General features: G+C 38.8%; 1 protein-coding gene across 1 annotated transcript in view; it reads left to right on the forward strand.

Moving 5' to 3' along the window:
- Positions 1 to 25,168, forward strand: part of ADGRG6 (adhesion G protein-coupled receptor G6) — a 138,221-nt gene that overhangs the window by 86,594 nt on the left and 26,459 nt on the right. The window contains exons 8-17 of the mRNA XM_052645767.1: positions 847 to 909; positions 4,371 to 4,513; positions 8,683 to 8,794; positions 9,910 to 9,974; positions 10,565 to 10,775; positions 12,140 to 12,311; positions 14,779 to 14,919; positions 18,068 to 18,187; positions 20,707 to 20,752; positions 22,263 to 22,369. Coding sequence (XP_052501727.1) covers positions 847 to 909; positions 4,371 to 4,513; positions 8,683 to 8,794; positions 9,910 to 9,974; positions 10,565 to 10,775; positions 12,140 to 12,311; positions 14,779 to 14,919; positions 18,068 to 18,187; positions 20,707 to 20,752; positions 22,263 to 22,369 — 1,180 coding nt within the window. The remainder of the gene's footprint in view (positions 1 to 846; positions 910 to 4,370; positions 4,514 to 8,682; positions 8,795 to 9,909; positions 9,975 to 10,564; positions 10,776 to 12,139; positions 12,312 to 14,778; positions 14,920 to 18,067; positions 18,188 to 20,706; positions 20,753 to 22,262; positions 22,370 to 25,168) is intronic.

The following is a 25,168-nucleotide window of genomic DNA, read 5'->3' on the forward strand; positions in this document are numbered from 1 at the left end:
TGCACCTTGATTTTATCGTTTTACAGTTTCTAAAGTGTATTTGTGCTGTTCTTTACTTAGTCACTCAGTCATGTCTGACTCTTTGCAACCCCATGGACTATAGCCCACCAGGCTTCTCTGTCCATGGGATTCTCCAGGCAAGAATACTGGAGTGGGTTGCCATGTCCTCTTCCAGGGGATCTTCCCAACCCAGGGATCAAAGCCAGGTCTCATTTACTGTCCGAGCCACCAGGGAAGCCTTAAACATGTTTATGAACCTGAGATATATCGATAATGTATCTCACAGAAAAGAGGATCAAAGGGTGAAATTAGTTCAGGAGCAAGTTTCTGTATATCTGAGCATCTCAGGTTCTCTTATGTACTGATATGCATTATGAAATCTTCGAAAGAGAGAGAAGTCATGTAGTTCCAAGTTTTATTTGGCCAAGGAGCTGATTTGTCTCAGGCTTAAGAAGGAACTAGGACTTCTAAAGACACATTTGCTAACACTGGCTTACAGTGTTAGCTTAACATCCTCTCTGCCTCTTTCCTCTCACCTCCTCAAGTTTTGTTGCTGATCATGCAGCGGATGAGGTTGATAATGAATATGCACACGTGCATGCTAAGTCGCTTCAGTCAAGTCTGACTCTTTGCGACCCTGTGGACCATAGCCCGCCAGGCTCCTCTGTCTATGGGGATTCTCCAAGCAAGAATACTGCAGTGGGTTGCCGTGCCTTCCTCCAGGGGATATTTGTGACCCAGGGATCAAACCCTTGTCTCTTACATCTCCTGCATTGACAAGCGGGTTCTTTATCCCTAGTGCCACCTGGGAAACCCTGATAATGATATATCTGTTTGTATTCACAGTTTTCACCTGAGCACTGAAGAGGACAAGATTAAAGTGAGGAGAAGCGTTGTGACTGACCAAAGGTAACGCTGACAAGGTCTCGTAGAAAATGTGACATCTTTTCTTGTGTTCTCTGTTTTGAATGTCCTGTAGAGAAATAAAATCAAGGAGGTAGGAGAGAAATGTTTATTTTGAGTAGCACATTTAAATTATTTCTTTAGCCCTAATGAACAAATCTTCCTTTTTTCCTGTAGTTAAAACTAATATAAGCTGACTCAGTAGAAATATACATCTGATAAAAAAATAATTCAGAATTGGAACATTTATTATTTTTAGTATTGATAATTCCAGTTTATGATAACCTATTACTTCTTATTTGAAATTTCACAGACCTTCAAAAAAGAAAAAATAATTATAGTGTTATTTTAAGTAAAGTACTTATGTACAGTAGCATCTAATAATATGGGTAATAGGTGCTGAAATATTTTCAGCATTCAAAGCCATCAGCTAATTTTCTGAAGTCTTCATTTTTAAATTTATATCAAGGTCATGACTTAAGCAAGCAGGTAATTTAATAGATATGTTCATCATATATAAATAGTGGGCATTTAAAAACCAACTGTTCAAGAGTGCTATGTAGTAAAAAAAACAATGTAAACTCCCAAGGAAAATACATGAAGTCGTGTCAGGTCGTATACTGCATCTCCACAGAATAAAAAAAGTCAGCTGAAATGCAAAAGTTTACGTCTCTTACTCAGTTCAATTGACTGAATTGATATGTGTCTTTACAACTATAGAGATGGAATATATTTCTTTCCAGGTCATATATTCTTATAAGAGAAGCTAGTAATAAAATTTCATATGAGAGTTGACCAGAGAGTTTTCTTATTTTTTTCTTTTTCTATTCAGAAAAATACATTAGAAAAACACACGTTTCTCTATGCATTAGAAAAACACATGTCTTTAAGATTATATTTCAAATTTACCATTTCTGTGTATGTTCAACAGACTGGATTGGACCATCTGATTAGGGAAAGTTATTGTTTATTTTCTAGAATTGTTCCTTTTTCTTTATGATCTGAAGATCAGAGTAATGTATTTAATGTATCTTAACATTGTCTTCTTGATGGTAACAGGATTTTTCTCCTTGATTTAGCCAAATAAATTCTTCTCCAAACCTTACTGCTAGATCATATTGAACCTGGAATAATGGATCCACAATTATCTGGGTAACTTTGCTGGACACTTTGTCTTGCAGTTGGAGCAGCCCTAGTTCAAAGTGTCTCCAATGCTATACCCTCTTCAAAGGACTCAAACTCAGATTCTAATAATGCAATTTGATGAGAACAACCAAATAAAACATTTTCCAGAAGTATAAAATATATTAAACTCATGCCCTTTGAAAGCATTATCACCCTCATCCTGACCACCTTTATAACCTTCATCACAGCATCTCCTTGGAAACTTCATGTTTCCAAGCACTGTCTTATTCATTGGCTCATTTGCTTCTCTCTACGAGTTACCTCCGACATAGATAAGGTAGGTAACGTCCTGCCCTTTCAACCAGTGACAAAACTAAGACCACATAAATTGCCCAACATCAACCAGCCAATGTGAGAAGCCAAGATTTCTGACTTCATACTCCCATGCTCTGGTCCCATTTCCTGTGATTCTTCTATTCCCTGATGATACTAAAATCAGTCATCGTGAGTATATGTCCACACCTTAGAAACTCTTGTTGGAAAGACATTTAAATTCGTGGAATCTCAGTTTCCTGTCTGTAACACCAATGGGTAATTTTATAAAAAATTGTAGGGAGAATGAACTTAGAGTGTATATGGGAAAATCCGTACATTTTGTTTTTCTTTGGTATGAGCTTCTGGCATTGCTTTAAAATTTGTTCTTACCATCTTTATCTCCATCCTTCCTTTCTGCTCTCTGTTGCTTTTATGCTCATGGATGAACCTTTGTGATCTCTCATAGGTTTTCTCAAAGTTACAATCTACTAGTCTTACACATACTCTTTTTTTCCCCAACCTTTCCTTTCAATTGAACTGTAACACCTAACACAAACCCTAGCTTTAGATAATGCTGTCATAATCTATTGCCTAGACAGACAGGAAACCAGAGCCACAGAGACTGATTTATTCAATTAAAGAATGACTGATAGTAACAACAGATAGAACTGGATTTTGCAGAACTGTAAAATAGTTTCAGTTTCCAGGATGAGAGAGGGAAACAACACAGATAAGAAGTGAAAATGCATGGTCATTCTTGAATTGCTGAATTTGGGTTAGTACCATCCAAAACGTACTGTTTTCTCAATATTTAAGGAAAATAAAAGTTCACATTGCCAGCTCTTAAGTTCTCAGTTACTGGAGTGGCGAAGTTTAGCATCCAATAATAATTTAATCAAGGGATACTTTTTTTTTAATAGGTCATTTAAAAATTATTATAACAGTTCAACATTATATTCACATCTGTGTTTTTCTCATCCTAAAATATGACTCCTATATGAACAGTAAGCAGTAAGTGATTTTAGAGATAAATAGCTCTTCAGAGTAAACTATGAGAGTTGTGAAGCACAGATATTTAGGGGGAAAATAGGGCTATTTTAAAATTTCACCTAATGTTGAATATTAAAGATTTCAGTTATTTTTCTTCTTTTTAGCGTCACAAATATGTTACTACTTTATTTCATTTATGTTGATACCCATAGTATTTCATAAATCAAATATGCCACTGCCTCTCCTCTGAGGACTTCATAGTTATTTCAGAAACAATGTTACTGGGTTCACTTTGGCATCTTTTGCTTTCCCTTTTGACTGTGTGTGATTGCAAGTGAACAGGAAATTATATTACTTTAAATTGTAGAACCAGAGTTTTGGTAGGTGTTTTAGGATATATATCTCTGCTTCCCGTAGAGATACTTTCTTTTTAAAGACAAGCCAGTTCAAGCAATATATAAACTTCTTCAGTAACATGCCAGCCAATTACTGAGTGAATTTCAAGTACTTATTTTGTAACTTTTCAGTGTACAGAGTACTAGTAAATGATTCATGGAGATAGAAAAGCATTTTATCACAATTCTGGAGAAACTTGCAACATATTAGTAAATAATAATAGTAATTTAAAAGTTAATTGTCTAGTCAGATTAGTTAAAATTCTAATTTTTCTTAAAAAACTTTGTTTTTGACTGTAAAGAAACAGTATAGAATTAACCACAAATATGACTCTTTCTTGCATATATGCTATAAAATATTAAGTATTTATTAAAAGAAATGGGGTAATAAGATAGATAATACATGCAGTATTCTTTAAAATGTTCATATTGAGATTTTTTAAGGTTATAAGTTTTAAACACTTTTTTAGCATTATAATTTTACAGGGACAGAAGTCTTTGAATGCTTTGATGTATTTCTTAAATCTCAACATTTCACAGTTACCCTCTTACTACCATATGCAAATGTTCTGTTTTTCCACCAAAAAATGATCTGACTGGTCAGCAACGGCAACAACAATTCTATCTGAATTGTTTTCCTAGGTTGGTGATTTTGGCCCTTTTGGTTTATAATGCTACCAACAATCCCACTTTAGAAGGAAGAACCATTCAGCAGAAGCTTTTAAGAAATAATGAGTCCCTGGATGAGGGCTTGAGGCTACATACAGTGAATGTGAGACAACTGGGTAAGTGCCTTTAGTTGTTTTATTATATGTATTTATGTGACTATAGAACAGGTTAAGTTGAAACAAAATCGACAAAAATATTCTTCCTTTGTGTGTTTACTTATTTAAAGCTATTTTTCTGATGATGTTGGTGACATTTTTAACAAATGCGTGACAAGGTTAGCATAAAAGATAGCACCTTGATACCTATGAATCCAAGGGAATGAAAGAGGCAGATGGAAGTTGATACCCTATTTTAGGAACCTGTTGTGAAAATACTAAGAATATGAGCAAAATGCCAAGATAACCTTGACCAGAGTTGGCTTCAACTTTAGGAATAAAGAGAGTGTGTGTATGGGCATATGGGATCTCCAATAAAGTAAATCTTATAAAAGACAATTTCTTGTTATGAAACATCCTCTTCTCTTATGTTCTCTGTCTCTGTTAATGATACCACCATCTATGCAGGAATAGACCAAAAATCTGGGAGTTATCCCAAACCCAGATTGCTTTTGTCATGCAAGTGTATGTTCCTCGGTTCTTGGTCTCGTCACAACAAAGATTTGGAGTGACGGACATGAAAGCCCCCTTGGCTTATCACAGCTCTCAGGTCTCGGATAGACCGTGTTATAGCTCTCAGGTCTCGAATGGACTGTGTTATAGCTCTTAGACAAATCAGTGTTACAGCTCAATGTTATGGCTCTATTTTATTTAGAAGATAGCAGGAAAATCCATCTTCGAGGCGTGAGGGCACACTGATCTAAAGACACGAGGAGAAGAGCGCCCCAGCGCGCGGGAGAGAGAGAGAGAGCTGGCTCAGGCTCCTCTATATGTTTCTCTCTCCCTGGGCCTGTCCTATGTAAATTGGGCCGGCCAGGAGTGTTGTTTGTTTTACCTGAGGTCCTCACTCCGGTCCTCGGACCTTCTTTTGTTTCATTTTCGCGGGCTTTTCCCTTCCTTGTCTGTGGCCACCACCATTTTGGACTCCTTCTCCCTGTTCTACCTACCTAACCGTTTCTTACCTGGACGCCACTCCCATCCTAACCTCCAGCCATAGGCGTGGTGCCACCAGCACTTCCCCAGATGTGCTGTGCTCTTTTCTTTCTTTGCCCACATTTCTTTCCTCCCCTCCCACTGCCCACCTGATGATCACCTACATGGTATGAAGGATAGCCCAAGGTCGCCTCTTCTGTGAAGCCTTTTCTAACATCATTATGTACAAATAGCTATCACTGCCTGGCAGCCTCCACCTCGTGCTGTCCACAGACCTAAAGTACCATCCATATAGAAAACTTGAATGTGACTGGACTTGTTTGTGTTCTCGTATATATTTCCTTTAACCAGAAATTTCCTCTGGCTTGAGAATACATCTTATTTTTCTCTTAACACTCTCACTTCCCACCTCCTTCCCAGCAACCAGCACATTCCTGAGCATTTAAATGCATGAATAAATAAATGAATGCCCCTTGATGGGCATCTTTGAGAAAAATAAATGGATCAAAAACATGGATAACAAAAAGTAAAGTAGTCGTTCTAATGTTATGATGACAGCTAATTAGGTGAATTAGTAGAGCTCAAAAGAAAGGGAAACTTTGACACATTTCCTTAGACACACACTTAGGAAGTTGAAGTGAGTGAAGCAGATATTCCTCAGCCTCTAAAAGCATGATTATGACTGCAGCCAGAATCGCAGTGCAACAAGCAGGCAGGCAGCCTTGCTTCTCTGAGGAAACCCTCATCTCTAATGTGTCAGCATACACAGTCTCCATGGGGTCTGCATCTGTAGTTCAACCAACCTTGGATTGACAATATTTGGGAGGAAAAATTCAGACAGTTCCAGAAAGCAAAACTTGAATTTGCCGTGCCTGGCCAACTGTTTACCTAGTGTATGCATTGTATTTAAAACTATGTACATAGCATTTACACTGTATTTATTATTGTAAGTAATCTAGTGATGATATAAAGTATACAGGAGGATGTACGTAGGTTGTTGCAAATGTTACTACATTTTACACAAGGGAAATGAGCTTTCTCAGGTATCAGTATACTGGCAGGGAGAGGAATGTGTTTTCTGGAACCAGTGCCTTGAGGATACAGGGGGATGAGTAGAATACAAAGGCTCCCCTTTCACACATAGGGGTCTCCACAGAAGAAGGAGCTTAATGAATGTAGTTTGTGTGTGACAAAGGAGCCCATGTGGACCAGCCTTATCTCTGTTCCTCAGAGGTTGGGGAATCCCTGAACAGCTCTCTCTGCACACTTGGATGTGTAATTTACACCACTTAGAGCTTCCCATGGAGAAGGCAATGGCACCCCACTCCAGTACTCTTGCCTGGAAAATCCCATGCACGGAGGAGCCTGGTTGCAGTCCATGGGGTCGCTAGGAGTTGGACACGACTGAGCAACTTCACTTTCACTTTTCACTTTCATGCATTGGAGATGGAAATGGCAACCCACTCCAGTGTTCTTGCCTGGAGAATCCCCGGGATGGGGGAGCCTGGTGGGCTGCCATCTATGGGGTCGCGCAGAGTCGGACACGACTGAAGTAACTTAGCAGCAGAGCTTCCCAGGTGGTGCTTGTGGTAAAGAATCTGCCTGCCAGTGCAGGAGTTCGATCCCTGGGTTGGGAAGATCCCCTGGAGGAGGAAACGACCACCCACTCCAGTATTCTTGCTTGGAAAATTCCATGGGCAGAGGAACCTGGCAGGCTACAGTCCGTGGAGCCACAAAGAGTCAGGACTGAGCACGATGCTACTATACCACTTAAATTCCATATTGTATTGTTATTCTGTAGAAAGTGAAGTGAAGTCACTCAGTCGGCTCTTTGTGATCCCTTGGACTGTAACCTACCACACTCCTCTGTCCATGGGATTTTCCAGGCAAGAATACTGCAGTGAGTTGCCATTTCCTTCTCCAGAGGATGTTCCTGACCCAGGGATCTAACCCAGGTCTCCCGTATTATAGGCAGACGCTTTATTGTCTGAGCCACCAGGGAAATCCTTAGGGCTTCCCTGATAGCTCAGTTGGTAGAGAATCTGCCTGCAATGCAGGAGACCCTAGTTCGATTCCTGGGTCGGGAAGATCTGCTGGAGAAGGGATAGGTTACCCACTTCAGTATTGTTGGGCTTCCCTTGTGGCTCAGCTGGTAAAGAATCCACCTGCAATGCAGCAGACCTTGCTTCTATAGAAAAATTTCTACCAATTGGGAAAAGAAAAGCTCAGAATATAGATAGAAAAGTTATTTAAATGTTCAACTGGTAACTACTCTACTGGTTTCCGGTAGTCTTTGTGTAACTTGCTATTTTTCAGTACTGAAATATGAGATTTTGTTGTTATCGATATAGTGATTTTATTTTTATATTTTTAAAGTGTAAAGCCTGAGTTATTTATGTCATAGCTCTCACTCAGACAGTTTTTAGACAATAAGTGGGATGATTTGAGGTGAAGGTGTGTGTGCAAGATGTGTGGCCTACAGCTATCTTCTTGCCATTCCCCCAGCAAATTGCCAGATGAAACATGCTTTCAGAGCAACCAGAAGTAGTTTCTATAAAACATGCTGGCAACTCAACAGCAACACTGTTGAGGCACTATTTTATAGGCTTTTTCTTTGAAAAAAAATAAATTACATTTTGAATTTTTCAGGATAGCTTTCATTTTACGTCGGTTTTTTTGGTTTCCCAATAAATCTGGTTTACTAGGGGCTTCCCTCGTGGCTCAGTGGTAAAGAATCCACCAGCCACTGCAGGAGAAGATCTCCTGAAGGAGGAAATGGCAACCCACTCCAGTATTCTTGCCCGGAGAAGTCCATAGATAGAGGAGCCTGGCAGGCTATACTCCATGGGGTCGCAAAAGAGTTGGACATGACTTAGCAACTAAACAACAACTATTTAATAGTTTTATCTACAAATGGACTTATGTTGGAGTAATATTGTCTGATTCATTTTTATACTTGCATAAGTATGTGTTTTTATTTGATGATTTTTAAGATACAGTCTTAAATATGAAATGCAGCTAATGTTTATTTTTCATAGCTTCTAAACTTTTATAAATTCTGAACATAAAAACCTGTTATTTTAGTATTGCATGGAATAAATACCTAATTACCAACATTGTTGTTTTGCTCTCATCTTGCATGTCTAATTTCAAGAAATAGATTAATATTTCTCATGTTGGGTCTTATTTTCACATAGGTATATGTCACTCTGTTGAGGAACCCAAAGGCTATAAATGGCCAAGCATCCAACCTTCTGAATACAGAATGCCCTGTCCAGGGAAACAGGGCTTCTCTGCTTCACGAACATGGTAATACTTTCTTAACTCTTGCCAGCAAACTCCATGTACCTGCTTTCCAGAGTTATAGGCGCTGTTCCATAGATCCCATGCAGTGTATATTAATAGGAAAGAAGGACAGGAATCTCTTTGTACGTCAAATCCATGTGAGGTAAAGATGAGGAAGGTAGGTTACCAAGAAAAGCAATTTTTTCTTTTTAAGCAACATGCTAATTTAGCCTTCTTCAAAGAAAGATGGAGCAATTTGAAAACCAGAGGGAAGTTCTAGAGCAAAGTTGGTGAACAGAACCAGCATATACGTGATATGACATGAATATACATGACATGACATACATTTACATGACATGACTTGCATATTCGTGACATGACATGCCGAGTCTTTTTAAATCTTTGGAGTAGTCATCACTGGAGGGTAAAAGAGAAATCAAAAAGAAGAAAGACAAGATCCAGGTTAGGGCAGTCTGCTAGTGGAGACTGGCAGGGTGTGGATTTTTCTCTAATTGTTGAATGGAAACCTCAGACAGGTTAACAGAGGATTCACTGAATAAGTCAAATCCAGTTCCTCACCCTCCACCCCACCTTCAGTGAGAATTTTCTTGCAGGGAAATTCAGACACTGAAACTGCCCGTGTAGAAATACTTTGCCACCACTGCTGGGTTTGACAAGCGGTGGAGAGGAAAGAAAGGGACTTGGCTTTGGATTGTGGTTCTGCCTCTTCCTGCCTGTGACACCTTGGAAAAGTCCTTGATTTATCTAAGTCTGTTTCCTCATCTATGAAACATGGATTGTAATCTGCTTTACAGAGTTATGTGAAATCAAAATGAGATTTTATCTAGAACGTTCTTAAAGTGATGCTTGGTCCATGTTAACAACTATGCTTTTAACTTTAGTAACCTGATGGAGCCTACGCTAGGATATAGGCTACTGCTAGTATTTTTTTTCCCCTGATGCATGTGCCTGATTTTTTTTCCCCAATAAGAACTTTTAATATGAATTTTATGTCCATTGTTATAGTCTTCAAATGAAACTTACCTAGATATCAAGGGAAATTCTAAAGCTTATTATTAACTACTTTTGTCAGCTATAATGTCATGTCTGTGAAACCTTTTACATTTTTTGTTTTATAGTTATAAAGACTCTGTCAACACTTCTATAGCCTACTGGGGGCCTCCCGATATCTCCAATTGCTCAAGTAAGTGAGAGATGTCTTCAGTTCTCCAAGGCAAAATAAGATGACCTCAAGTTTCAGGGTTTTCATCTTCTTTGGAAGATGTTCTGTTCTGTGGTATCACGTGCTGATACCATTGTGATATTAAAAGCTAAGCAAATGATTGTTTGACTCACTTAAAGTAGAAAATACTGTTTTTGCTCATTCTGACTTTCTGTTATACTTATTCTGTAGTAGATAACAATAGTAAGAAAATTTTGGAGAAGAGACTATGTAAATTAAGATTGTGTGTGTGTGTGTTTTTAAGCAGCAAATACATACTTATTTAGTGATTCTGCGGGCATCTCACTTAGAACTATGTGTGAATATTGGTTCCTGCAAGTTATTTACCTAAGCTGCTTATAAGCACAGTTTGTGTCTCACTAAAGAGAGAAATTAGTTTGTGTGTGTAAAGAAATACTGTTGTCCTGTGAAAATCATGCTAAGGGATACACACAGGGAACCTGATTTGCTGCTTTACCGTGAAGTGAAATGTTATACTATGTTTCGGATTTCTAGAACTGCTCAGAATACACACGTAAAACTGTATGTTGTTCTTCTGTCATATTTTTTAGGGGAAGCAAATGAAGTTGCCAATCAGATTTTAAATTTAACCAGTGACGGGCAGACATTAAGCTCCGCCAATATCACCAGCATCGTAGAACAGGTCAAAAGGATTGTAAATAAAGAAGAAAACATTGATATAACGCTTGGCTCAACCTTAATGAATATATTTTCTAATATTTTAACCAGCCCAGACAGCGATTTGCTTGAGTCATCTTCTGAGTAAGTCTGTGTGTTTTCCTTCCAGAGAATAATGTTTATTGGATACAGGTGTTGTTATGTAATTTCTCAAAAATCTGAATGCTCAGTGCCCAGCTTTCATAATTTAAATCTCTAGAAGATCCACTGATATTTTCCAAATCATTCACAAAATTCTTCAAAATTCTGTTTGTTTGGGGTTTTTTTGAGAAAAGAATTTACAAATTGATTAGGATTGCCCACCTGGCTAGGTAATGTAAATAGTCCCAGAAAGACATTATTGGTATTTCATTTTTTTCATCTGAAAAATGTTAACTGCTGTAAATTCAAAAGATAAATTGTGTATATTTATATATTTAGCATAAATATAATTTTATATTTGGAATATATTATATATCTTTTATATATGTATATAAATTTATGACACTACTTTTTGCTTGCAAAGGAGATACTTAGCAAACATTCAGCTCACATCTTTTAGGTATAATGTGGTCATTGCTGTCTACCATTCCATGGACTGTGACACAAAACAGCCACTACTCTGTGACTGTTATACTTCTGAAATGAAAATGCCTAGGGAAGGGTGAAATATACCTATTTTTACATAATTCAATTTATATCCAATGATTTCACTTAATGTGTTAGTATTAAGATATTTGGGCTTCCCAGATGGCTCAGTGGTAAAGAATCTGCCTGCCAGTGAAAGAGATGTAGAGGACGCAGGTTCAATCCCTGGGTCAGGAAGATTCCCTGAAGGAGGGAGTGGCAACCCACTTCAGTATTCTTGCCTGGAAAACTGCATGGACAGAGGGGCCTGGTCGGCTGCAGTACGTGGGGTCACAAAGAGCAGGACATGACTGAGTAGCTGAGTATGCACCAATACCGAGACATTTTTCCTTTCTATTTTCTTTCAACCAAATTTCTTTGATGAAAATTTTCTTTGTTATAATGCATTCTCTAACTTACCTTATGCAAAAATAATTGCAAACTTTTTTTTACAGGGTCTTGCAATTCAAAAAATACTTTTATCATATTATTTCCTTTGATTCTCACTCAGTATAAAGTAAGAAGAGAATTTTTGGCATGAGGAAAGAAAGGCTAAAATACCTAAAACACAGAGTATTTGTTTAGGATAACTTTATTGTTGCTTTTCCCTAAAGTATATATTTCTCTTGAAGTTTACCTCTAGAATTCATTGTTTTAACTGATATTATTGTGATATGAGGCCATTAATTTAATGGGTATTCATATTAAGGTCAAAAAAATTTTTTTTAAGATCAAAAGATTTAAGGATGATTTTATTTGGTTTGTATTTTGTCCTGCAGGAAATCACATGTGTGCAGGTACCTAAAATGTGTTCCTTAACAGTGCTCTTGTCATTTCTTTAGAGCTTTGAAAACAATTGATGAATTGGCCTTCAAGATAGACCTACAGAGCACAACACACGTGAATATCACAACTCGGAATCTGGCTCTTGGAGTATCATCTGTGTCCCCAGAGACCAATGAAATTTCAAATTTTAGCATTGGTCTTCCAAGCAATAATGAATCATACTTCCAGGTAATAAGTTAGTGGTTTCTGTAATCGATTAGACAAAAATCTCTGATCTTCTGCTAATTGCTGTGGCAAGGAGATCTTGGTTCTAGGGATGGAAGGTAAGTCTCAAGGCTGACTAAGATTAATAGCAGCGGTAGCCATAAGCCATGTGGACTCAGACAGGAGGTATACCTTCAGCTTACCTTCTCCAGGAGGTGATAGTGGAATTAAATGTTAAACTATGAGGGAGTACCACCCCACTGGGGGTGGGATACGGGATTAGTTTAATCAGAAGAAAGGGATTCCCTGATAGCTCAGTTGGTAAAGAATTCACCTGCAATGCAGGAGACCTCGATTTGATTCCTGAATCGGGAAGATCCCCTGGAGAAGGGATAGGCTACCCACTCCAGTGTTCTTGGGCTTCCCTTGTGGCTCAGCTGGTAAAGAATCCGCCTGTAATGCGGGAGGCCTGGGTTTGATCTCTGGGTTGGGAAGATCTCCTGGAGAAGGGAAAGTCTCTCTACTCCAGTATTCTGGCCTGGAGAATTCCATGGACTGTATAGTTCATGGGGTTGCAGAGAGTCAGACACGATTGAACGATTTTCACTTTCCTGTAGTCAGAAGAAAGACCTTTTTAAGGACCCAAAGATGGGAAGATGCATGGTGTGCCAGTATTTCTCAAACTGTTACATTATAACCACCTAGAGAACTTACCAAAACAGATTGCTGGGGCTTCCCTGGTGGCTCAGTGATAAAGAATCTACCTGCCAATGCAGGAGACACAAGTTTGATCCCTGGTTTGAGAAAATCCCACATGACGCAGAGCAACTAAGTCTGTGTGCCACAACTCTTGAGTCTATCCTCTAGAACCGGGAGCCACAACTGCTGAGCCCATGTGCTGCAACTACTGAAACCGCAATAAGAGAAAGTGGAAAGTGAAAGCTGCTTAGTCGTGTCTGACTCTTTGCCCCCTCTGTCCGTGGAATTCTCCAGACAAGAATACTGGAGTGGGTTGCCTTTCCCTTCTCCAGGGGATCTTCCCGACCCACGGATCAAACCTGCATCTCCTGCATTCAGGCAGATGCTTTACCGTCTGAGCTACCAAAGAACCCAAGAGAAGCCACCGCAAAAAGCCCACACACCGCCACTAGAGTGGCCGCTGCTTGCCCCAACTAGAGGAAAGCCTGTGCCGCAATGCAGACCCAGCAGAGCCAAAAATAAACAAATAAAAATTTCTAGGTCCCATCTCCAGAGATTCTAATTTAGGGTCCTGAGTGGATCTCTCAAGTTTGCACTTTCAACAAGTTCCCAGGTATTTGCTAGTACTGCTGGTCTGAGGATTGTATTTTGAGAAACAGTGGTATAGAAGGCTGCTGCTGCTGCTGAGTCGCTTCAGTCGTGTCCAACTCTGTGTGACCCCATAGACCGCAGCCCAGCCCACCAGGCTCCCCAGTCCCTGGGATTCTCCAGGCAAGAATACTGGAGTGGGTTGCGATTTCCTTTTCCAATGCATGAAAGTGAAAAGTGAAAGTGAAGTCGCTCAGTCTTGTCTGACTCTTAGCGACCCCATGGACTATAGCCCACCAGGCTCCTCCGTCCATGGGATTTTCCAGGCAAGAGTACTGGAGTGGGGTGCCATTTCCTTCTCCAGGTATAGAAGGCTAAGAATGACAGATGAAAATGAGGCTGAACAAGAAATTCGGGGCTAGATTAATGGAGATCCTCTCTGACTTGTTCAAGTGACACTTCAGCAAATAATTGTCAGATTCCTCTTATGTACTAGACAGTGTTAGCCACATGGGCAAATGAAATGATTGAAACATCATCCTTGACATGGGAGAACACCTAAGTGGCTGGCATGTCATACTTCTTAACTGTGGAGATAATTCAAGATAGAATATTTAAAAATCTGGATATAAGGAAGAACTTTTTTTCTGCTTTGGACCAGAGGCTCTTTTGGAGTAATTCTGTTTCACATTTTAAGAGTTAAAAAGCAGTCAGTGTCAGTCTCATTTCAGGTCCATTTGCAGGAAAACACTCTTTGGCGTAATCTGTGGGTTCAGGAAAAATGATACCCAAGAACGCTCATAAAACTTCAGCTGCTTCCTCAGTGAAAAGATATTCATTCTCAGCAATAAAACAAATGAATTCCAGTCTTTTTTTTTTTTTTTCTGGTAGTTATTTTTTCACAGTGTGTTTTGAGAAAAATTCAAAATCTATTAAGTGCAAATCTAATCTTTATTCCGGAAAATGTCAACTGATTGTAGAGTTCTCGGTTTGAGTTAAACTCTACATTTCTTGTTTTGCCACATTTGCAAAGCTCGAATAAGATCCAGGCCTTTGTAAGGGACTCATACTGAGGGCAGAGACTGTGGTGGAGGTAAAGAGGAGACGAAGCTGAGTCTTGATGACGGCAGTTACTGTCCTAGGGAGTAAAGTTATCATTGCAATTTAAATATAATTACTCAACTGGTGTCTGTGTGTGTGACAGATGGATTTTAAGAGTGGACAAATGGATCCTTTGGCTTCTGTCATTTTGCCTCCGAACTTACTTGAGAACCTAAGTGAAGAGGATTCTGTATTAGTTAAAAGAGCACAATTTACTTTCTTCAATAAAACTGGGCTTTTCCAGGTAAGTGTTCATTAACTTACTATTTTTCAATCAGAAATAGTTTCCTTGCTTAAAATGAAAGATAAAAGTTCAGGTTTCTCGAAAATATGTCAAAAGTATAGAAAAATTAATCTACTGTATTTTAAAAAGTTATTTAACATAACTCTAAATACTTTATTTCTGGTAATCATATGCTTATTAATAAGATGTGTTCAGTTTTTTGAATAAATCAGATTAAGACTTGCATGATGCAGTTAGAAATGGAATTTGTGGAGAAGTTATTATTTCTTATTTCTTTTGTTAAGTATTTTATGCTCTCCAGCAATTTAGATCTTCAGAGTTAAAGAAATTGTGTGCCAAAGGAAAGGTTTTTTTCTTGATTCAGCGGGAAGCACTGTTTACATAATGAGCAGCATTCTTGGCTTTAATCAGTTTTCCCATTAGTATTTCAAATGGCCTTTGGCCGTCCCACATCCCCCGAGTAGTGTGGCATTGTGCTGAGCACATATTATCATTTTTATTGGCATCGTTTCCAAATACTAGAAAGTCCCCTGCCAGCAAACACTGATGACCTCTGGTTGCCTTTGAAAGTACAGCTCATTTTGAGCAGTTTCACTGAGCCCTGTCAATAAAAGTTTTATCTGTTATGTTGAGGATACCTGTGTATATTAAACAGTGTGACCTATGTAAGAGAGAGCTGCAAGTTTCAAAGTCAGTAGAAATGTTTTTCACTGCGCTAGGCATCACATTTAGAAGAATGGCAAAGGAGGCTACGGGGAAGTAAAAGGAGGAACATGGAACTGTTTATAGTCATTAACTCAAAACACTTTAAAATGTTATCAGCAAATGCTTTAAGAACAAGCTATGTACAATTTTTGAGTAAATTAAGAATGTAGCTACATGCAATTGCTTTGAAGGATTTAATAGCTACAAACACTTAAAAATGCATTTGTTAAAGTTGTTGGAGACGTGTAACAATGGCACCTTTTAAAATAATAGGAGAGGACTTCCCTGGTAGCTCAGTGGTTAAGATGGCACGCTTCCAATGCAGGGAGCTTGGGTTCAATCCCTGATCAGGGAACTAAGATCCCACATGCTTCCAGGTGTACCTGCCAAGCCCCAGCAAATAATAATAACACAAAAAAATGCAGTAGGTTTTAGATGATGTGAACCGTGGGAGAAGAGGTCATTGAGAGGAGAGGTGGGCACTGGAGGAAGTCCTAGCGTTATAAGATCAGTCACTGTTTCATTTTGAGTCTCATCTTCTCATGTGATCACTTCCTTCTCCTTTGACACCTCCCAATCCTCGACATTGTTAGAAAACATATGTTTGGTTTTCAAAGTAAATTTATAGAAGACTGAAAAACATGGAAGGTTCTAATGGTACTCCCCTCAAGAAGGGAACAGAATAAGAGTATTATTTTATTAATTAATTTTTATTGCAGTATAGTTGCTTTACAATGTTGTATTAACCTCTGAAAAGTGAAAGTGTTAGTCACTCAGTCTTGTCTGACTCTTTGTGACCCCATGGACTGCAGCCCACCAGGCTCCTTTCTGTCCATGGAATTCTCCAGGCAAGAATACTGGAGTGGGTAGCCATTCCCTTCTCCAAGGGATCTTCCGCACCCAAGGATTGAACCCAGGTCTCCTGCGTTGCAGGCAGATTCTTTACTATCTGAGCCACCAGGGGAGCCTTACTGCTCAGCAAAATGAGTCAGCTGTATATGTATGCATAGCCCCTCTCTTTTGGATTTCCCTCTCATTTAGGACAGTACAGTGTATGAGGTAGAGTTCTCTGAGTTATACAGTACATTCCCATCAGTTGTCTATTTTATACGAAGTATCAATAGTGTGTATGTGTCAGTCTCAATCTCTTTAATTTCTCCCACCTCCTCTTTACTGGAAAGGCTGGATATCTCCAAACTGTAGCCCCTTTATTGAGAGAGAGAACACACAAACCTAATAAAAAGCTATACTCTGGGTGCTGAGAACTAGGTAGCATTGAAGGAACCCTATAGTTATTCCAAAAGGGCTGATTTACAAGCTGTAATAGAGAAATTGAGGAGGTTCAACAAGAAATACAAAGGAAAAGAGAAAGTGATGACAACCTAATGTTCCCAGGCATTTTGCAGCACAGATTCATTAATTTGATTTCCTGACAACCTTAACTTTGAAGTGGTAGCTACAGACGCCATCAAGTGTACGATTGGAGATGGTAGAAGTTTTGGTGGAGTTTTAATCCAGTAGAATTACATTTAGGTTTACATTAGCAAACACTCAGGCTTCCCTGGTGGCTCAGCTGGTAAAGAATCTGCCTGCAGTGCAGGATACCTGGGTTCTATCCCTGTATTGGAAAGATCCCCTGGAGAAGGGAAAGGCTACCCTCTCCGGTATTCTGGCCTGAGTATTCCATGGACACTGTAGTCCATGGGGTCGCAGAGTCAAACACAACTGAGCGACTTTCATTTCACTTCACTTTAGTAAACACTCAGGTTTCCTTAGAAGCTCAGACAGTAAAGAATCTGCCTGCAATACAGGAGACCTGGGTTCCATCCCTGGGTGGAGAAAATCCCCTGGAGAAGGGAATGGCAACCCACCTAGCATTCTTGCCTGGAGAATTCCATAGACAGAGGAATTTGGTAGGCTACAGTCCATGGGATCGCAGAGTCAGACACGACTGAGCGACTTTAGCTTCACTGACTTCACTTCTAGTAAACACTCAGACTGTTGTCATGAACCTGAAAGATGAATTGATTTTTATTTTTCACACCATATTTCCTTGTTATTTCTTTAGAGGAAAACAACTTCATCTTTTTTTTATGGTAGGGAAATGATCTAACTGTCTCGCAGCTTTTTATGAGTGTATATTATTTGTGAGTTTGCATTGTTTCAGATGTTAACTGGCTGACATCAGTCACAGCAATCAAGAACGAAGTTTTATGAACATTATCTTACAGCATTGGCTCTAAGGTTCCTTCAATGTATTTATTATAATAAGGGAAATAGCAGAGCTCTTTCAGGAAAGCCAGCAGTTTGATCTTATAAACAGGATGTTCTATAACTGAAGATCTTAAGTGTAAGAAGTGCTGACAGATTGCTTACTTTGGAGCACCAAAATAAAATAAAAGGGTGTACTTCTGACTAATACACATTTTTTTTTCTTTAAAAGGATGTAGGAACCAAGAAAGTCACCTTAGTAAGCTATGTGATGGCGTGCAGTATTGGAAACATTACTATCCAGAATCTGAAGGATCCTGTTCAGATAAAGATCAAACACACAAGAACTCAGGTAAAGAAAAGCTGCAAACAGCCATGGGACAGAGTCTGACTGTTTCATAGCACTCCGAGGCATGTTTTAAAACATGGTTAGAAGTAACTTGTACCTTGTGGGGGGCTGTTTTCCACAAAGGGGAAACCAGCTAGTCCGGCAGTCCTGTAATGTCACAGATGGTGGCTGTAGGATGAGCGAGGGAAATTTAGTCTTATCTAGGATTCAGTCATCTGAAGAGGAATAAGAGTGAAGGAAAGAGCCACTCCTTTTAAGAAACGACATATGATTTGATGCTTTCAAACACTGGTACTGGAGAAGATTCTTTAAGAGTCCCTTGGACAGCAAGGAGATCAAACCAGTCAATCCTAAAGGAAATCAACCCTGATTATTCATTGAAAGGACTGATGCTGAAGCTCCAATACTTTGGCCACCTGATGCGGAGAGCCAACTCATTGGAAAAGATCCTAATGCTGGGAAAGATTGAGGGCAGGAAGAGAAGGGGCTGACAGAGGATAAGATGGTTGAATGGCATCATCAACTCAATGGCCATGAATTTGAGCAAGCTCTGGGAGATAGTGAAGGACAGGGAAGCCTGGCGTGCTACAGTCCATGGGGTCGCAAAGAGTCAGACATGACTTAGCCACTGAACGATGACAACAAATAATTATTGGATTGGCCATAAGTTTCATTTGTATTTTTGTGCCGCTTACAAAAAACCTGAACAAACTTTTTGGCCAACCCAGTACTTCAGCTAAATTAGATTTAGACACAGTGCACAATTGTGTCATTAAAGGTTTTTGTTGTCTTTTTAAAGTCAAGTGAAAGTTAAAGTCGCTTAGTTGTATCCAACTCTTAGCAAGTATAGCCTACCAGGCTCCTTTGTCCATAGAATTCTCCAGGCAAGAATACTGGAGTGCCTATCCCTTCTCCAGGGGATCTTCCTGACCCAGAAATTGAACCAGGGTCTCCTGCATGGCAGGCGGATTCTTTACCAGCTGAGCTACCAGGGGACCCCTTTTAAAGTCAAAGATATCTGAAGCTGGGAAAGCAGAAGGGAAATGGGAGAAACAGGAGAGAGTTGACATTTTTTAAGAGGTTAGTGCTTGTCTAAAATCTTGGCAAATGTTGCTTTTTTTTTTCTGCTTCATCTGTTTATTTTACAAAATTATGTGGGGGTTCTTATTGTCCTCAGTGGCCTAACCACAGTGTTCCCCTGTTTTATAGAGGCTCCCAGTCACGGTTCGACTGTTAGGCAGGCAGGAAGGCAGGCGGGAAGTGACCCAGCTGATAAGGAGTAAGGCTTGGAATTGAAGTCTACTAAGAATTCGCCTTTCTTTGTCACGGAACCCTCTGAGACTTCCCTGTTCTACCCTTTGGCCTCCTTTGTTTCATCTCCTTCATCCATAAAGAATTTTTTTTTATCGTGGTAGAATATGTTGTTGTTCCATAGCTAAGTTGTGTCCTACTCTTTGCAGCCCCATGGACTGCAGCATGCCAGGCTTCCCTGTCCATCACTATCTCCCAGAGCTTGCTCAGACTCACATCTATTGAGTCAATGGTGCCATCCAACCGTCTCATCCTCTGTTGCCCCCTTCTCCTCCTGCCCTCTGTTTTTCCCAATATCAGGGTCCTTTCCAGTGAGTTGGCTCTTGGCATCAGGTGGCCAAAGTATTGGTAGAATATACATAACATAAAAGTTACTATTCTAACCATTAATAAGTGTGCAGTTCTGTGGGTACATTCACACTGCTCTGCAACCATCACTATATCCATCTGAAGAATTTCTTCATTTTCCCCAGCTAAAACTATGTCCCCATGAAACACCTCCCATCCCTCCTCTCTCAGTCCTTGGAAACTGCCTTTCTATTCTGTCTCTCCATGAAACTGACTACTTTGATATCTCATATGAGTGGAATCATACAGTATTTGTCCTTTTGTGATTGGCTTATCTCACTTGGTATTTTCAAGTTCTATCCATATGATACCATGTGTCATAATTTCTTTCATTTTTAAGTCTGAATGGTATTCCATTGCATACATTCACACACAGAGACACACACACACATTTCGCTTATCTTCATAATGGGTACTTTTGCTGCTTCTATCTTTTGGCAATTGTGAATAATACTGCTCTGAGCATGGTTGTATAAATATCTGTTTGAGTCCCTGCTTGCGATTCTTTTGGGCATATACCTAGAAATAAAAGAGAATTTTGAAGATGAAGTGAAATTTTAGTGTAAAGAGCTTTGCTAAATGCTTAGAATTGCACTTTACGATGAGACATAAAATTAGTAACCTGCAGATAAATGAATAAGGTGATGATTCCTCTGGAGCTATAGTTGATTTCCATTTGAAGTCTGTGAGAGCAAACCCCTTAAACTGCCTGCTGTTCTTGGATTGTATTGCTGTGACTAATGGTGATCTATTCCTTTGTGTAAAGCTTAGCATTTTTACTCATTTCCCATGTTCAAATTGTATGATTTTTTTTTCATTTATTTTAAACACAGTTTCACATGTTTATTCTTATGTTAATATAGGCAGTGGCTCGTCCCATCTGTGCCTTCTGGGATTTGAACAAAAATGGTAAGTTTTAAAATATTGGCTGTCTTAATAACAACTGAATTTTAAACCTTGTTAGACACCTCCATTTCCTTTAATTCCATCTCAGATCAGAGTGAGTCACAATGTAAGGTGATGGCAACTGAGCTGCAAAATTTAGTTTAGGTAGCTTGGGAAGAATTCTTATTTCAGTAATTTTTTATTCATTGCAAGAAGAAATAGCCTTACTTTACTTTAAAAAAAAATACCTCTAATTTCAGTAATTTATAAGCTATAGCATACATTTTATTGCCCCTTTTAGATGAATGTCAGTATACATTTGATCACATTTCTTCTGGGACACTTCTGAGATTATTTGATATGCACGAGGCATGCAATTTAAAATCTAGTTTCCAGACCATGGATTATGGGGGGTATCATATTAGAGGACTTATGGGAATGGTTATAATAGATACATGTTACTTGAAAGAAATGAAGTGCCTCCAAAATGACATTTTACAGTTGAGAGAGAAAGGCAAAATTAAGGGATAAATCACTAGGTGTAAAGGGTGGTGACGTCTGTGAAGGGAAGGGGAAACCTCGCACCTGGTCAGCTTCCCCTGGGATTCCCTGCTGTTCTCCTGCGGTTCCCCAGTGGGAACTGTGGTGGCCCAATCAAACCAGTGCTAGTGTGAGCTGCTTCTCAGAAATGTAATCTAAAGGTGTCCCAAACCGCCTCATACTCCTTATCCTAGCTGGAAAGTTTTTGTTGTTGTTTGGTTTCTGGTTGCAGTTTGAGAAGATCCTGATTTACTCGCTACATAGTTAAAAATGATATCACCTTGTGGTCTTAAAACACTTTTCAACTGTATGTGTCGTTCATATTCCATATCATACCAGGAAAGTCATATAAGATGTGGTAAAGGCATTACAGTAAGTTGTTTCTGTGCATGACTGCTGTGTGCTTAATAGCATGTTCCAAGGAAACTGACCTTTGTTCTTATGTCTTCCCAGAAACATAGATTGACTCAAGGGGGTAAAAAATTGTATTGATCTCTAGAGACTTTTTTAGTACATAACATATTTGGAAAGGAGTATTCTTTTCATGGAAATTAACTTTGAAATATATTAAATAAATTACACATCAATTCATGCATCAATATATTTAAGTTAAATATATATTTATATAAAATATGATCTACTAAATAAATATGTCTTATAGATATACTCAAGATACATACATTAAATAAGTAAAATATATATTCAAATATTTTGAATTTTAAAAATTGACGTTTTTGCAATCTCCCTAAGGAGGCACTTCCATAGGACACAGTTGAAAACCGCCACCTAATCTCTATCTGCCCACCTTGTAATAACATCCTATGATTACAGGAATCGAAATTATTTTAAGTATTGGCAGTTTTCAAGACAGTATCTGTTTTGCAGATAAACAGGGCAAAAGAGACTGGGGCATAGTTCCCCAAGGGAAAGCTCACCCATTCTGGGAGAGGAACTGATCCACTGTCGTTTTCACACTGTTGACTTCTTCCCACAGAAGGTTCTGGATTTTGGAACACTTCAGGATGTGACAGACACAAAGATTCAGATGCCAACGAGACAGTCTGCCTGTGTAACCACCTCACCCACTTTGGGGTTCTGATGGTAGGGGAGGAATGTCTAAACTCATTTTGAAATGATATAATTGTGGAAGGCGTATTTCTTTTTGTGAGTCAGCCTTTATGGATGATGTGTTTGGGAAATTTTTTTCCTAATAATTTTCATCTATAGCCTGAAATCTTGATTCTTAAATAAGAATCTAACTGGCAGAGATCATATATTTAAAATGTGCAAGGTAAGTATAGAAAAGAATACTGTTCCCCCACCCCTCCCCCCATCCTGTGCATTAACAGTAATCACAAATAACCTCAGAAACAAGAAAATCACCATGAAACCCTCAAATTAACAGAGAAAGTTAGGGAGATGGGGAAAGAGAGGGAGGGTGGGAGAGAGAGAGAGAGAGAAAAGTTAAAGAGGGAGAAAATGTTGGGTTTTACTAGCATGGAAGTGAACTGTGAAAAGTTTCATCAAAAATTGTCTTATAGTATATTATCACTCGTATATTTGAATGGAACTTTGTACCAGGTACTGGTGATCCAGTTGTGACCCCAAATGACTGCAGCCCTATCTAGAGATCACGCCTGTTAGCACAGACTAGTAACTAGGGTAGTGTGGAGGCTTGCCAGAGAAATGATGGGTGTGACATTTCTCTCACAACTAGACCTTCCTATCTTTCTTTCCTCCCTTTCTTCCTGCCTTCTTTCCCCTGGCCCTGGTTTTATCTCATTAGCCAGCCTGTCCAACAGTTCTAAGCAGAAATTAGATCGCATCAGTATGTTTTTTCAGCCCATCAAATTTTTAAGAGTCAATTTTTCGAGAGTCATACAAGCAGGAACTTGTATGACTTCATCCACAGACTTACGCCTTCATTTTATAATCTGGTATGCTAGTGTTTGTGTAAACATCTTTCTGGTATGAAATATACCCTCCACATCCAAACAGAGCCATTGTTTCTGTATAGTTTCCATAAAGGGAACAAACCACATTTGTTTTTTAATTGAAGATGGGAGTAATGAGTGCTAAGGCAGTAAAGCCTTTTCAAATTTGAATCACAGACGTCAGGTTATGTGTATCCAATCTGTCCCTTGAATCTTACACCCACTTCCAATGGTACTGAGATGAAGCAGTGAGGGACTGTGGGGTGCAGTGACTGGCTCATGGATCTACTGGGCCTGTGGACTGATAAAGGGCCATTGTCATGAGGCAGCCCTGCCCGTTGTGATTTTCCCTACAATCCAGTACTTAAAGCTCTGAAGGATAGGACCATGTCATTTAAAAAGACTGACAATCATAGAAAATAACTTTTTAACTTTCCTCAAATATTAATGTCTTTATTTACTGACAGACCATGAAAATGAACAATTAAACTATAGCATGTCTTCCCTAAATAATTTTTTTAAATCCTGTTTTCTTCCGTATTTGTTTTTTTGAAAAGTGACAGCCTCTTTCTTTCATGAAATGCTGATTTTGCATCATTAATCATTTAGGTATACAAGCTTTAGCTTAATTTATTGAAGTATTTAACTGTGTGTGTGTTTGAGCAGGATTGTGTGTGTTGTAAATCAATATTAGATAAATAGATAGCAATAATACTATTCACTGTTCAGAGATGATTTATGAGTAACCAAAGTTTGGCTTCCTATTACTTTTTTTCAAGTATTGTTTACATTTTGTTATGAATTTTTAATTATATATTACTTTTTCTGTTGTCTTTTGATGAAATAATTAATTTTACAGGTATAAGGGTATGTGCATTTTTCACTGCTCTCTTTCCATTTTCCATTGTGGCTGCTTTTATAGGATTATAAAGTTCTGGAAGAAAAACTTTCCAGAGTTTATCTTTTCTGCTCATATGCCCATATCCTTTCAGCGTTTCCAGACCACCAAGACATTGTTAAGAGTCTTTCTTGGTGTACAGACTCTTTATTCACTTCCGTAAGGTGTTCCTTGAGTCTGCTTTGCCCCATGACACAGTCACCATATGAGAAATTTAAAAACATACCCCCCCCAAAACATACCCCAGATTCGTAATTGTATCTCCTAATCTACAAACATATGAAAATTTTCACATCCTCTGTTCCATGTATTTGTAGTAAAACCGATTTTCATCTTTTTTGACATTAGTATGTTTTCATGTTTGCTAGTTCAGAGGAACAAATATTTTCATATTCTTTGTTCTTTAAAAGTACAAAACAGCATGAGAATTGTGTTTAAATGTGTAACCATGAAGAGCATTATTTTATTCAATTTACATTTTAAACTGTGGCTCTAATCATGACTTGCAAGTCAACCACAACATCTAACGGAGAGCCGTACATTTTTCAAGAGGTAATAATGAGTCCTTTGGAGGTTCTCAAGATATTTCTCTGCTCCATCAAATCCTGGAGTAACCAGAATTTTGATCAGGGTAACCTACCAGTGAATTGAGTGGCCTGACTCAAACCCACCCCATGTGCCAGGGGAATCTCAGGTCCTCCCAGTGGTTTGAGGGATTCCTGGGAGAGGAGGGTAGGGATTGATGGTCCTCTCTGACCCTGAGTCCCTGTGTCTGCTGAATTCCATCACTTTGTGCATTTCTTGCTATCACACAGGTACTGTTACCTGCTCCTCACTGTGTCAACCGAACCTGGAATTAAGTCCCACTTGTGGTTTCACGTAAATAGGCACTCATACAAAATGACTTCCTGGAGGTTTTTGTATGAATAGTAGATTTTATTGACATTTTAGTGACAATTAAAGAAAATTAACATTACAGAATGAAAAACCTATAAACTTTTTTTTCATAATTTAAGACCTAAAAGTTTAAACCAGATATTCCATGTTCCTTTTCCAAAAAGGCTCCAT

Source organism: Budorcas taxicolor, chromosome 9 (genome assembly GCF_023091745.1).
Source record: "Budorcas taxicolor isolate Tak-1 chromosome 9, Takin1.1, whole genome shotgun sequence".
NCBI classification, from domain to species: Eukaryota; Metazoa; Chordata; class Mammalia; order Artiodactyla; family Bovidae; genus Budorcas; species Budorcas taxicolor.